Source organism: Alligator mississippiensis, chromosome 1 (assembly GCF_030867095.1).
Source record: "Alligator mississippiensis isolate rAllMis1 chromosome 1, rAllMis1, whole genome shotgun sequence".
NCBI lineage: Eukaryota > Metazoa > Chordata > Crocodylia > Alligatoridae > Alligator > Alligator mississippiensis.
Genome location: NC_081824.1, coordinates 364,169,846 through 364,184,681, shown reverse-complemented (window position 1 = coordinate 364,184,681; position 14,836 = coordinate 364,169,846). Strand labels below are relative to the sequence as shown.

At 49.4% G+C, this 14,836-nt stretch overlaps 1 protein-coding gene across 1 annotated transcript; it reads right to left on the bottom strand.

Annotated features, from left to right (window-relative positions):
* Positions 1-4,364: 4,364 nt before the first annotated feature.
* Positions 4,365-14,457, bottom strand: ZIC5 (Zic family member 5). Its single transcript, XM_006262595.4, has 3 exons — positions 13,872-14,457; positions 11,297-13,090; positions 4,365-8,206 (listed from the first exon to the last, which is right to left on the bottom strand). The coding sequence occupies exons 2-3, from the start codon at positions 12,969-12,971 to the stop codon at positions 7,761-7,763; spliced, it is 2,121 nt and encodes a 706-aa protein (XP_006262657.4). The 5' UTR covers positions 12,972-13,090; positions 13,872-14,457; the 3' UTR covers positions 4,365-7,760.
* Positions 14,458-14,836: the final 379 nt, after the last annotated feature.

The following is a 14,836-nucleotide window of genomic DNA, read 5'->3' as shown; positions in this document are numbered from 1 at the left end:
CAATCGCTCGCAGCTTTCTTGTATAGCAGAAGCTTTGATTTTCTAAAGTGTATTTGAGACATACACATACAGACACGCACGCACACAAGCTGTCTACACACACGTGCAAATGTTTGTGCGCACGTGTATACATATATATGCACACGCAATCTGTATTTTTGTACATACCTGCATGTATGAGCCGTGTGCACAGGTGTATAAACACGTGTATAAACATGCATATATGTACATAACCAAACTTAGCTTTATATCCTGTATACAATCTATATTTTGTATACACATGTACATATGAGCCGTGTGTACATGCACTCATATGTGTATAAACATACATGTGTACATAAACGTAGATTGATATGCTACATGCAGTATGTATTTTGTACACACATATATGTATTAGCCAATAGCCGTATGTACACGCACTCGGGTGTATAAAAATGTATATGTACACAAACTTAGATTTATATCCTAGGTGCAATATGCATTTTTGTACACACGTGTATGAATGAGCTGTGCACTCACACGTGTTTAAGCACATGTGTACATAAACAAACGTAGATTTATATGCTACATGCGATATGTATTTTGTACCTACATGTATGTATTAGCCATATGTACACACACTCGCACGTGTATAAATATACATGTGTACATAAACAAACTTTGATTTATATGCTATGTGCAATATGTATTTTTTGCACACACTGTATGTATTAGTTTTGTGTGCACTCTCTCACACGTGTATAAACAAACTTAGATTTATATCCGACGTGTACGTACATATATGCCCCTATATAAATCAGAACAGTAACCATAGCTAGATATACAGTCTGCATTTATATACCTCTTCATCTGTGTGTCAGAACGGGCACACGTGCATGCACATAGATAAATCCAGGGCTGGAACATTTAGACCACCGAAGGGCACGGGAAATTCTTTCCTGTTTGTTTTCACATCATTTCGGGAGGGATTTTTTTTTTTTTACGATTAATTTGAAACAAATGAAGCCCGCATGTCCCTTGTTTGCCAAACACGCTCTTGAAAATGTGCAAACACAGCCTTTCACTGCACAGCTCTGCACCCACTCCACCATTTGCTGCTGTTTGAATGCAGCTCAGGACCCAACGCCACCCGAGGCCCCCTCCTCTCCCCTCCTCTCCCTCGCCCCCAGCGCCCTCCCTAATATTCCTATAATACCAGTTGATTACTATATTCACGTTGTCCCTAATGTACGATACGGGTTTCTCTTCAGCTTCAAAATAAGAAGTGACACATGCACCACTAAACCAACGTGTGAGGAAAGCTTTTGGTTCAGAGGGCTATTGACAAGAATCCTGCAAAGAGACAAAGCTGGAGTCTAGTGGAATCAGAAGCAGCCTTAATTAACACCATCTTAAATAGTCGAACAGGCACTGAAGACAAAGTTGAAGAAAGACTTTAAGGCTGAGTGCCCCTCGACAAGCTCTTTTTTTCTCGTGTCATTCAATATTTAATGCACTGTGCTTGTAATGCTACTACTGGTGCTCCTTTCTCAGCAAGTACATTATTTTTTCACGGTGCCCATAGCCAGGGAAAGCCCTTTAGGCAAAGAAAATCAAAATGTTTGTTGTTTTGGATGACTTATAACTCTTGTTTAACACAAGCACTTTCAAGAAAGTATAACAGGCGCAGCCTCTAAAGCAAACAACGAAAGCCTTGTGACAGCGTCCGACACAAAAAGCACATTGTGTTATGGACTATCCCTTTTCTCTGGTGCTAGATGGGTGCCTGTCTGAGACTGAACACCACGATGCCATTTTACTTTTGAACTATTGTTTTTGAGTTATGCCATGTGGTCAAAAGGAGAGAAGGGAGGTTGTTTCCAAGCTCATAAGACAAACGAGTTGCCTTTCATTGCACTACCCCGGCGCTCCTTTAAAACGAGGTTTAAATGTCACCTCCATGTTTTTAATGGACGCAGGGCTTCAGGGGCGACCCTTCAAAGCGCTTTCATAATAAACGACCCTTATTAAATATGTCTCTGCCTGGGAAAATCACTTGGCAGGAAAGGGGGCTGGGGGTGGGGAGAGGAGCTGGCCGGGTCCCCGGCCGCATGCAGGGCCGGACTGGAGGCAGAGGGTCCCATCTCCAGTGTGGGTTTTACTGAGGCTGGGGGCGGGTGTGCATGCAGGGAGGGGCTCGCGGGGGAGTTGTATTACAACCTCCCTTTCCTCCCCCATCCCCAACCCCACTCCCCCGCACCCTTTGCCTCCTGCCCCAAAAGAAGCAGCCGAGTGAAAGGTTGGGGTGTTTTCCTCCTGACTTCTTTTTGTCCTTAGGAGAGTGGCGTCTGCAAGTCTGAGCTGGAAAGTTACTGATTTGCAGGCTGCATGTTAAGGCAGCCCATGTAAGTAATTTCTACGGGCATCCCAGCAAAGGAGAACAAATCGTTGACAAAGGAGAGCCCTTTCAATTCAGCAGCGTCGTTAGGGCAACCAAAAAGTATTCCTCCTATAATAAGTTCCACTTCAAAGGATTTCTCATTCAACGGTGACTGCCTCGCACTTTTATTAAGTCCGGGCTTTTTCACTTGGAGGAATCATCTGTTTGGTTATTTTTCATCGTGTTTATTTTTCACCATTCACACAGTACTTGTATTAAATAAACAAAGAACAATCACTCTGCAAATAAAAGTGCTTAGGTGGAAGGAAAACAAGGGGAGGGGGTGGAGGAGGAAGAAGAGGAGGAGGAGGAAGAAGAAGAGCTGGAGCTTTCTTCCCTAGCATTTATTTATTTGTTTGTTTATTTGCTTGTTTGTTTATTTCCCTGCGTTGGCGGGGATGGCGAGGGTCCTACAAAGGGACGGGAGAGAGGCCAAAAATATGAGAGGCTCCTGATGAAGTGAAAATTGACTGAACTAACATGGCATGAAACTAAAGGTCAATGCAACTGTATCTTAATAGAGTGTCTCGAATCGAGGTGGACTGTTTTGAATGCAGCCTGCTTTGGCTGTGCTCATTGCCATAGCAATACTAACGCTCCATGTTGATGTACCATAAAAGCAGTAGTTTGAATTTCAAAGAACCTGCCTTTGAACTTCTCCCTGCCTGATTAGGCACTTGCGTTGTGTGTGAATATGTGGCGGTGAGTGTGTGTGTGTGCGTGTCGGTATATGATGTGTGTGTGTGCGTGTCTGTTTAAGGGCTCTGGGGCCAGGGGCAGATGGACAGCTAGGAAGAGAGGCTTTAGGAGCTTGTCTGAGTGCGTATGGAAAGGATAACAGGACCGGGTCTGAGTAGAACCCAAAGGGTGTGGATAGGTGTGTGTGTTTAGCCTGGGAGTACCTGAAATACTTACCTTGAAGGAATAGCCATGGGATTAAGTCTATTTACAACTTCTTGTCTTAATTTCTCGTGGAATACCACATGGGAAGACAACCTTTAAAACAAAGCCATATTCCTCCCTAAGCGTTTAGATGTGGCGGCACACATGTACACACGTGCGTCCCTGAGCGCGAGCGTGTGTGTGTAAAACCTACGCTCAGCGCCAGGCTCGCCACCGCTCTGTACATGGCTCTCTAAATCACCCCCTCCTCGAGTGCCTTGAAATGTAATTTCCCACACTTGAGAATGTCCTTAGTATGTTGGAGTTTGGTATCACAGCTTTACTCTTAAAAGTCTGAACGCAAATAAGAATGTGTGGTGAAATGTCTCACAGTTCCTAGTACAAAGGTAGATGATTTAAACAGTGTTTGTTAGGAACACGTTTTGCCTAGAAAAGATGAAGTCTTTGATGATGGCCAACTTAGTGTCAATAAGTGGCTTTCTTTGAGACATATTCAGATGGGAACGTCTTGCTTGCCAATTGCCATAGAAATCTTAACACACCATGAAGATTGTCCAAGCGCCAAGCCTTCCGTTCTGGGGTAAATTACTTTGAAGTGGCGCAAGACGTGCACTGGTCAATTTTAACTCTATAGACTGGACAGAGAACACTAGGAGTGGGAGATTGTGCGTTTTAAAGCAGAAAATAAGAAGGGGAAACTTGTTTTATACACTCTATACAAGATTCTGCTCATTGTCAGATATCTTTTATCTTTTATATTTCCCATGAATGATTCATGTCTTGGTGGCTTTGTGTTGCCCTCCTTTTCACAAGAAACTTCATTAGAGAGCTATAAGTTTTCCCATTGATTGGAGCTCTCATTTATGAGTGTTTTTCTGCTTCGTATGTTGGTTATTGTCATTTTGCTTGAAACAACTCTTTGCAACCTGTTTCACCTTTACTGCATTTAACAAAACTGACTTAAAAAACACTATAACCTTTTGGTGAAACCAAAATGTTATTGACATTTTGACCAGTCATTTTCAAAGATTGGAAAAACACGTTTGAAATTCCTGGGCTAGCTTTATTTACCAAAAAAAAAAAAAGGGGGGGGGGAGGGGGAGGGACAGAGTAATCTTCAATAATGCTGATCTAACGATATTTTAATTTTATCTAAAATTATTTATAGTAGATTTAACTGTGCTTTCATTCTTTGAAGAGAAACTCATTAATATATAGATGCATATGCTTTATATTTTATAAAGAATATTTTTATACACTTTATATTTTTTTTCAGCTCCCAACAACTTTTTTTTTCCGTTTAGTGATCTCTTAATATTATGTATAACAATATGAGATCAATTATATATTCTCAAATAATTTACTGGTACAATTTTAAACTAAAATATCTTTGGTATCATAATTGAATCATTCCATTGTCTGCATGCATTTTGTGTCAAAAGAATGATAGAAAGGCCCTGCAAATTACTAAATAAATATTAATAGTTTAATTGATTAGAGCTGTCTGTGTTTGATTATTATTATTTTGAAGGGAGGAGTACCCGCATAGTGTCTTTCTATTTATCCATCCATCCACCCACCCACCTATCCGTCCATCCATCTATCTTATCTCTGCATGTAAAGATAATAGTATAATAGTAGAATGTCTTATTGTTTCATCATTAGAAGCCAAATCCTGTAATTCCTTTTGCTTTATTCACAGGATTAACCCGGCTGACTTCAATTGGAAACTACTCACGTAAGTAAAGACAACAAAAATGGACGGTAAATATAGATCTATAAGATCAGCTCGTCCCATATATATAATGAAAATAAAATCTAAATAACAAGGAAGAAACATTTTTACGTTGTGGGGGCTGAGAAAAAAATAGTCTCTCTTCTGGAAAAATAATTCTACCATTTGTCTTACTGTTCTTCACCGTTATCCTATGATTTACCATTATCTATCTATCTATCTATCTATCTATCTATCTATCTATCTATCTATCTATCTATCTATCCTTTGCATGAGTATATTTGGTTTATGTCTGTCTCTCATCTATCAGTAAAGCACATGCAATACATAAGAAGAATATTTTTATTTATTTGCTTGATAACCATTCTTGTTTTTATGGTCCAGGTTTACAAAGATGAAGGCTTTCTATTTAGGAGGTATCATGTGTCATAAAATTTATGGGCAAGTGTGTGATCGTATGTGTGGCAAAGTACATAAAAATAGTAATATATCCCTTAATTTCATATTTTAAAAACCCTGTCATGTAGTAATGTATAGTGCAATCTATTGTTGGAAAATTGTATAAATTAAACAGTTCGTTATAAATCAGCAAGAAAAATATTTCTATTAAGATTACATCACATAAATTACCCTTAAAAAGTCCATAATAAAGTAATAATACTTCATTATTTTCTATTTATTAGAACGGGCTTTGAAAATGAATAAAAAACAAATCAAATAAACTTTAAAAAATTATTTTCTATTCAAGTTTTCTTGTTGTTTGTAAGGAATGTCTGTATCTTTATATTCACCATAACAATATGAAGACAACGTTTAAAGGCTTCCAGAGTGACAGCACCATGCACTGTACTATTAATATAATATCTCTATAAACTATATATATCATCACCACCACACTGCACAGAAAACATGCAGGAAGAGTCTGTTTTCACATTACATTGTTCATTCAAGTAAGCTGAAAAATATAATGTTCTTGTTTGTTTTTTCTTTTTTCTTTTTTTTACAAACCATGGAATCATAAACAACAATCTATCACCAAAATTAATAATATAATTCTTTGGTGTGTTCTGTACTCTTCCAGAAAAGGATGATGTCCGAAAATAAATTAATTTAACTGTACAAAATAATAGCATTCACATACAAGTTATTAACAATGACAAGACTACATCAACCATTCACAGCACACAAAACAAATTTCTACAAACCCTGGGGGAGGGGAGACTACCGGTTTACGTATTCAGGGTCTCTGAGGATAAATTAGTGCTCTTTAGTTTATTTGTATGATGTTTATGATGGACTCACATTTTGCATGTGAGATGTGTCGTACCAACCGCAAATAAATTGACTAAGAGTTATTGTCGTAGTTCCTTGACCTTTTTCTTTAATAGCTTGACAGCTGTGCCAAAGGTCATGCACTCATCAATTTTTTTGCTCTAACTATGAACCTTTAAAATTTTAATATTTATGACAATTGTTTTCCTCTCAATGCAACTGAACACTACACGTGGTCGTTTGGATATTGCATTGGTTGGGAAAAAATGAATACAAACATGATTTCAGCTGTTGAAAAAATAAAGCAATTTAAACCGGGAATACACAATAGTAGAAAAGGAGTTTGATTATTCTAAAATATCACCATTCAAAAAGTAGACATCACAACAGTGTCACAACTCCTCATTTTGATGGAATAATGGCGCTGAAGTCCGAAGCATTTTGACCTAACAACAGGCTATTACACACATGGTCTGGACATATCAAGATGCAGGATCTTCTCTTTTAGACAAACTTTACAAAAAGGAGCTGAATTTTGTGTGCTTTAGAAAAATATCACAGTATCGCAGTTGTCAAATAGCAGCAGTTTTTCTTTTATTTCCCGGTTGTGTTTCAGGACTCCTGGTGACAGGACATGTTAAGAGAAATGCTGCATCTTTTTTTTTTTTCTTTTTTCTTTTTTTGTTTTGTTTTTTGTTTTTTTGTTTAAATCGTGTTCACATCGTGTAAAACTAAGGGATAAGGAAACAAGTCTAGGTATAAAATATCGGATTTGGCTGAAACACAACGCCTCAGAACAGAAAGGAAAATTATCAGAGATTTGAACCTAAAGAGGAGGAAAAAAAACCCTTTTTTGGGAGGTGTACCTTGTCCCCGATTGGTCGGAGATTGAGCAGGTGCTGGTTTACAATCAAGAGGCCGTTGCGGAATTGGGGCCTACTCAGACTACAAAGAAGCCCCGGGAATGGGATCTAAAGGATTTAAGAGCCACTCCAGGCGTGGCTGAGGGCTCCGTCAGCCTGCACAACGCACGCCCTTCCGCTTCCCCTGTTGCAAGAGAACTACTGCATTGGCAGTGGCAGTGTATCATCTTGATGAACCGAGCTGTCCACGGAGCTCCCTTGGCATCTTCCCCATACCTACAGACATGCAACTTGGTTCGCTGAGAGAGTCCAGCTGGGAATTATGATTATTATTAATAATAAGAATATTATTATTTCTTTTAAAAAGGTCCAAGTGTCTTAATTAAATTAGTTACCGCGTACAAACACCATAGGGTTTCATATAGTGAATAAATAGTGCCAGTGAAACCGGATGGCATCCTTATGCCATCCATTTATTTCAGGCCATGCGTCACTACAGTTTAGGAGAGTCGTGCAAGTACTCCCAGGTCAGAAACTTTGCTGTTGCTTCCCCCCACCCCTCCCCGCTTTAATGGATAGTTCTTGTATCAGAGTTCCTATAAACCTCGTCATCTTCGGACTCAGAGGAGGACACATTGCTGGAAGGTGTGTGAAGGTTGTTAGGAGCCCCACTGGCCTGACAGACGTACCATTCGTTGAGGTTGGTGACCTGAGGGGAGAGATTGGCAGAGCGTCCCCTGGCTGAGTCCTGGACAGGGGAGAGCGGGGCACCTAACGGGGTACCTGCAGATTGGTAACCGTGAGATCCGGGAGTCGGAGAAGGTGGCGGGGACTTGCAGTGGATCTTCATGTGCTTCCTCAAGGAGCTGGGGTGCGTGTAAGATTTATCGCAGCCTCTGACTTTGCAGTAATACGGCTTGTCACTGGTGTGGACGTGGGAGTGTTTCTTTCTGTCACTACTATTGGCAAACTTCCTGTCGCAGCCATCGAACTCGCATTTAAAAGGCTTCTCTCCTGCAATGGAAAACAAGAATCATTATCTTCTGGGCGAGAAGTCCCAGGCGTCTGCATTTACATTCCGGATCGGGACGAGGGGTAATTTCAGCAGCAGCATCACCACTACCACTAAGCGGAACGTTTCACAGCTCTTAGAAAGCGCTGTCTCCATAGAGAAGCGCACTGCAAAACCTTTGCTTTTCAGGAAGAGACGCGGGCTGTGGCTGGGAAAGATTATACCTGCCGAGAGTCCGAGCTGCATTCCTGTCACATGCGGAATAGTTCTCGAGCTGTGAAATGTTCATTGCGGTTTTCAAAAAGACAGAGATCACATCAGAAAGCAGCGATGCTTTCCCTGCAGGAAATCCTCTCGCAAATATATCTATATGCATACACACACATATATATGTACACACAGGCACACACACGCATATATATATATACACACACACCTACACACATATACACATACACATACATAGATATACACACATACATACATACACACGCATATATACACACAGACATAGAAATATACACATACACACATATATAATATATATGCATGTCCGTGTCTCGCAGCATAACAAACATAACCGAGGCACTTAATAAACAACGAGAAACATCTGGATTCGCCTACTGATTGGCACCTCTTATCCTTATTGGCACGCACCAGTTTATAGTACAGGGAGAATCTTTGGTTTTCGGAAATAAAAACGACACCTGTTTAAACACACGGACACAAGGCGGAGGATTTCACAGGCAGACGCCGGCTATAGTCTGAGAATAAAACAGTATCTTCCCACCCTCATTCACAACCCGCACGTTAGCGAGAAGAACAGCCTGTGTTAGTTAGCAAGCCACACTAATAATGAGAGAAGCGGAGCTGCTTTTGCGGTATCCATTTACCTGAGGCTAATTCGTGTCTAAAAATCTATGGCAAATCTATTTTAATAGCTTTAGCATTGCTTAGCAGTTAAAGTGGTTGTGAATATCCCCCCTCAGGCCTTCGTGTCTGGCGTCCCTTTAAGTCCTACCGGGTCCTGTAATACAGCACCCTTTGGTGCCTGTGTATTTGCTACATCTAGCTGTGCTCCAGACAGTTTTTGGCCCGTAGTTGTCTCATCGGCGATGGGCAAATGCCTGGTACGGAGTGAGCGGCTGCGGAGAGAAACGCGCCGAGTCATTTTGTTCCGGCTGGAACCACATTGCGAGCACTCTGCTTCCTCTGTCACAGCCCTGCAAAAGGAGGGCGAGCAGGGACCTCGGGGGCTCCCAGCTCGTCCGCCCCAGCTAGATCATCCCAGCCAAGGCTCTGTCTAGCCGGGTCTTGAAAACCTTTTGCATTCTGTAATGCAGTAAGGGCGCGGGCCGCGGATCCCCGTAAGCCTTCAGGCGCCTGTGGCAAAGGGGCATTGAAGCCGCGTCCTTCAATCCCGCTTTGCTCCCACGCGGTCACAAATGCCCTGGTGCCTCGGTCCCACGCGAGCGACACCGCGGGGACCTGGCCACCGCCTCAGGCAGCTTCTGGCAACGTGACTCGCCGCCGCGGCCGCTCCGCTCGGATCCCGCGCCCCTCCGAGCCCCGCGCCAAACAAACCCGCGCGCGCGCGCGCGCGTGTGTGTGTATGTGGTGTGTGTGTGTGAGTGTGAGTGCGTGGGGGGGGGGCTGTTTTTAGGAATCCCGCTGAGAAAACGCAGCTCATGCGTTTGCGGCCGAGCAGCAGTGCCATCCCGCCCCCAGCCCCTCCCCACGCCGCTCTGCTGCCAAGCCGGAGGAGCTGCCTGGGGCCCGGGCCGGGCAGCGCCTGCTCGCGGCGGCGGCACGAGCCGGGCGGAGCGGGCTCCTGGCAGCGCCGCCGAGCCGGGAGCGCGCGCGGGCCGGACGTCACAGAGGGGCTATGACAGAGCCCGCACGTCACTGCTTCGCCATGGCGCGCCTCCCCCCCCTCGCCCCCCTCCGCTGCCCGCTCCGGGACTGCGGCCGGCTCTCCTGGGACGGGCTGCTCGTGCCGCCTTGCCCCCGGCTCGGCCGGCAGGGCCCCCCCAGGCAGGGCAAGCCGCAGGGAGAGGCCTCCCCTCCGGGCGGGGCCCCAGGCGCCCGCAGCCCGCACAGCCCCGCCGGCCAGAGGGACGGAGCTGCCCGGGACCGGCGTGCGGGGCCTGAGCCCTCCAGCCACCGCCTCCTCCTCCAGGAAACAAGGCGCGCCCCCGAGGACGGGGCTTCCCGCAGCCTCCCTGCTCCTGCCAGGCGCGGCTGGGCCCGGGCGCCGCGGCTGCTGCCAAGGGTCCTCCTCCGAGCTGCGGCGGGAAACGTCCTTAAGGCCGCACACACCCCGGCATATAGATATACACACACACACACACACACGCAGACCGGTATATAGGTGTGTACACACACGCGGGCGCGCGCGATAAAATGACCCCATACACACGCTCCCGGTATACAGGTGTGTGTATACACACACTCGTTAGGATGAGCACAAAGACACACCCCCCGGTATATAGATGCCTGTATGCACACACACACACGGCGGGACGAAGCGACAAGCACAGATAGGATGAGCACGCCCCCCCACCCCGCCGTATATAGGTGTGTGCACACACCTCATGACCACACACAGCAGCGCCACCCAGCTCCCCGCGCCGTCCTCGCTGCCCCGCAGCCGACGCCCGCAGCGCGGAGCCCCAGCGCCGCCCCGCAGTCACAGAGCCCCTGCCCGGGCAGCCCGCGCGGCGGCGGCCGTGCTGCTCTGGTGCGGGGGGCGGCGCTGGAGGGGAATCCCGGCCCGTCACACCCCACGAGGGAGTGCGTGTGAGGGGGGGCTCCCTCTCGTCCTCTTCCGGGGGGGGTCCTCGGCCTTGCCCGCCGGGTGTCCGCTCCCAGGCCCGGGCCGGCAGCCTGCGCGCGTGTGTGCGTGTGTGTGTGTATGCGTGTGTGTCCCGCGTGCCGCCGGATTACTTATTCATGAAGCAGTCACATGTGCGGCCGCGCAGCAGAGCAACAAGGGGGGAGGCGGTAGCGGGCCGAGAGGGAGGAAAGCGGCGCCCGGAGGCTGGGGCGCAGGGCAGGGCAGGGCAGGGCAGGGCAGGGCAGGGGGCACCCACCTGTATGAGTGCGCTTGTGGATCTTGAGGTTCTCGGAGCGGGCGAAGACCTTGCCGCAGCCGGGGAAGGGGCAGGGGAAGGGCTTCTCCCCCGTGTGCACGCGGATGTGGTTGATGAGCTTGTACTTGGCCTTGAAGGGCTTGCCCTCGCGGGGACACTCCTCCCAGTAGCAGACGTGGCTGCTCTGCTCGGGCCCGCCGACGTGCTCCACCGTGACGTGGTTGACCAGCTCGTGCATGGTGCTGAAGGTCTTGGAGCAGGGCTTCCCGGCGCCCGGCGGCTGCTCGGGCTCCAACCACTTGCAGATTAGCTCCTGCTTGATGGGCTGCCGCATGTAGCGCAGGAAGGCGCCGGCCGCAGCCGCCGCCGCGGCGCCGGGGTAGTGCGGGGGGTGGTGGTGGCCATGGTGGTGGTGGTGGTGGTGGTGGTGCCCGTGGGCGGCCGCCGCCGCTGCTGCCGCCGCCGCCGCCAGGCTCACGTTTAAGTTGACGGCGCCGTAGCCGTGCAGCGCGGCCGGGGCGTAGTGCTCGGCGCGGGGCCCGCCGTACAGCTCGGCCGCCGCCAGCCCCAGCCGCATCTGCCCGTTGAGCGGGTGCGGGGGCCCGGCCGGAGCGGCCTGGTCCTGCAGCGCCGGCGGGAAGAGCGCGCCGTCGGCGGGGCCGTAGGTGCCAGCGGAGGAGATGAAGACGCCGTGGGGGTGCGGGGCGTGCGGGGCCGGGTGCTGCGGCGAGCCGGCCCCGGGATGCTGCTCGCCCAGGCCCGCGGGCAGCTGGTCCCGGCGGAGGCCGAAGTCCCGGGCGGAGCCGCTGGTGCCGGAGGAGCTGGAGCCGGCGGCGTAGGCCGGGGGGTAGCCGGGGCCGCTGTGCGCTGCGGGCGAGGCGAAGCCGGCGGCGGTCTGCGCCTCGGGGTGCGGCGGCAGAGGCTGCGAGGGGCTGAGCTTGAGCGCGCCGGCCTGGCCCAAGTGCTCGGGTCCGAAGGGGGTGAGGGCCGCGCCGGGGTCAGAGCCCAGGTCCGCGGGGTGGAGGTGGTGGGGGTGCACGTGGGGGCTCGCCAGACCCGGGAAGCCTGTCATGCTCTGCTGAGGATGGGGCTGAGCCGCTGCCAAATCCGCTAATCTCAGGGCCGGGGTCCTCTTGCTCAAGGGGGGCTCCATGCCTGCACAGCCAGGCCCATGGAGGCTCGGCGGCGGGGTTTTCCCCCCTCTGCCCGCCTTCCCCAACATGTACGTGTTAAGCGGCTCTTTAACTTCTTTTGTCCTCGCTCCCAACTCCGCCATCCGCTCCCCGCTCTGTCCTCCAGCGATTGGCAGAGCGCTCGACCACATTTGAGCCGCGCAGTGGGGACCAGAGTTTGGAAATGGCACGGGTGGGATTGGAGGCAGCCGGATGATTGGCAGGGGCCCGGCCCGCGCGATTGGCTCCCTTTCAGGCCGGCGGCGCAGCGGGGATCCGCCCTCGCGCTCGCCTCCCCCGGCTCCTCGCCCGAAGTTGCACTTGCACAAAGTTGGCGCGGGGCCCGGCTGCGCCCAGCGCCGCGCCGCCCGGCCCGGCCCGGCCCCCCCCCCCCCAGCGCCTCCCCTGACCGCGCCGCGGCCCCCGCCTGCTCCGGCGCCCCGCGCGGGTTTCGGGTCCCTGGCGGGGGGGCGGGGGTAGTGTTGCAGGGAGCCGAGAGCCATGGAGCAGGAGAGGGTTGAGTCCCGGGGGACCGCGGAGCTCTGCCCCTTTCTTGGAGAGAAAATGGCACTGCTCGGGCCTGAGGAGAGGGCGGGGGCAGGCCGAGCCTGGGCTTGGAAACCTACAAAAAAAAAAAAATGCAAAAGAAAGAGAGAGAAAGGCACGTGGCATAGGTTAGGCACGAGCGTGGGGGAGGCTGCTCCGCTTGGCCTGGACCAGGCCAACCCACCGCCCCGGCCCTGTCCCGGGGGAAGCAGCTAGGACCCCACCTGTCACTTCCACGTGTCAGCGCCCATCCACCCTCACGCCCGTAACGGAGGGAAGGCTGGGTCGGCCTCGCAATCTCCCAATTTTGGGGGGGAGGGGAATAAGCAGAGGGGGGGGGGCCGTAAAACATGGACATCCTTTTTCCTTTTTTTAAACAAAAATAGCCCGTGAGAGCCCCGGAGTGCCCCGCTACCAACGCGTCCTTGTCCAGCCTTCAGGGCTTTCGAGGTTTGGGCTGATCTCTTGTTCCCCTGCCTTGGGCTGGGGGCCACTAGCGAAGCCTGGCACAGGAAAGCTTTGCAAGCTTCGCGCTGCTGTCGACTTGTGTTTGGGAAACAGGTGCACTGACAGCCCCATAATATCCCTGCAACTTTCCGGTGGGTTGTACCGGTGGGGTGATCTGTGCCTGGCACGGAAGTTTGGCCAGCCTGCCAGGTCCTTGGGAATGGAAGCGAAGTTGTTATATGGTCTTTCTTTAGGCCATTCCCCCCCCCCTTCCCCTTGATCCCTGCCCAAGGCGCCGAGGGTCTTAAAGCATGCAAAGGTGGCTGCTCCTGTCTTGGTAGGGAGCTGGCTACGCGGAAAGTTTAGCTGAATTCCGCTGCAAACCAAATTAAAAAAGGAATAAAAGTTACCTTTCAAGCGCCGCGGTGTAAAACCAACAATCGCGGTTATTTATTGTCCCGGCGCTGGCCTTGGCATAAAGATGCTATTTGCTTTCTCCAGTGCAGTGGCCCTGCGGAAGCAACAAGCATCGTTTTGATCGTTTAACAGAGAAATAACAACATCGAAAAATACTGCAAGGAAACTTCCAGTCTGGCTCTGGGCGCGAGGAAGGAATACTCCTTTCTCACGCAAGCAGAGAAGTGAATCGGGGATCCCGTGAGCACTGGCAACAGAGTTCAAAGCATCCCTATCTAACCAGCCCTGCTGAGAAAAAAAAGTGATCGATTACCTAGTGTCTCGGGTCTGTTGTGATTATTTGCTCCCCCACACACCTGTTTTCTGAGACAGTGCCATGGCTATTCTACGATTTCTGCTTCTGGGCCAAATCCTGGCCTGCCTGCTCAGGGGGCACAGCCCCAGTGCAGCGAAGCCACAACTCATCGTCAAGAAGCGATCAGGACCTGACCAGTGATCCCTTCCCAAAGGCAGGGGGATTGGCTTTAAATAGCACCACATCAGACTGGGGTTTTCTCAGCACATTGGAGCTTTGTTCCAGCCAGAGACACCTGTACAAATGGGTTTCAGACCTCCTGCACAAAAAAAAAAGAAGGAAAAAAAACCAAAACAAAGAACTAAACGGGCTTCGGCACCTGCCTGAGCAGACCTGCGGATTTTAGTCAGGTTATAAGGAAAAGACCAAAAATAAACAACCCTTTGCTTTTAAAACGGGCTGCTTGATGTTTTTATTGCGCAGTAAAACTTTTTTTCTCTTCAAAATAGCTTTTGACAAAAAATTCTAAGCACTTCGTTTTATTGAATTACTGAGATTTAATGGTTTAATGGGTGAATGCGAGGAGGAGAAGCTGTAAACCTGAATAATAGCATCGCAGCTATGCGGTATCTGGTACACGCCTCCTTGTACAACTCTTGTTAA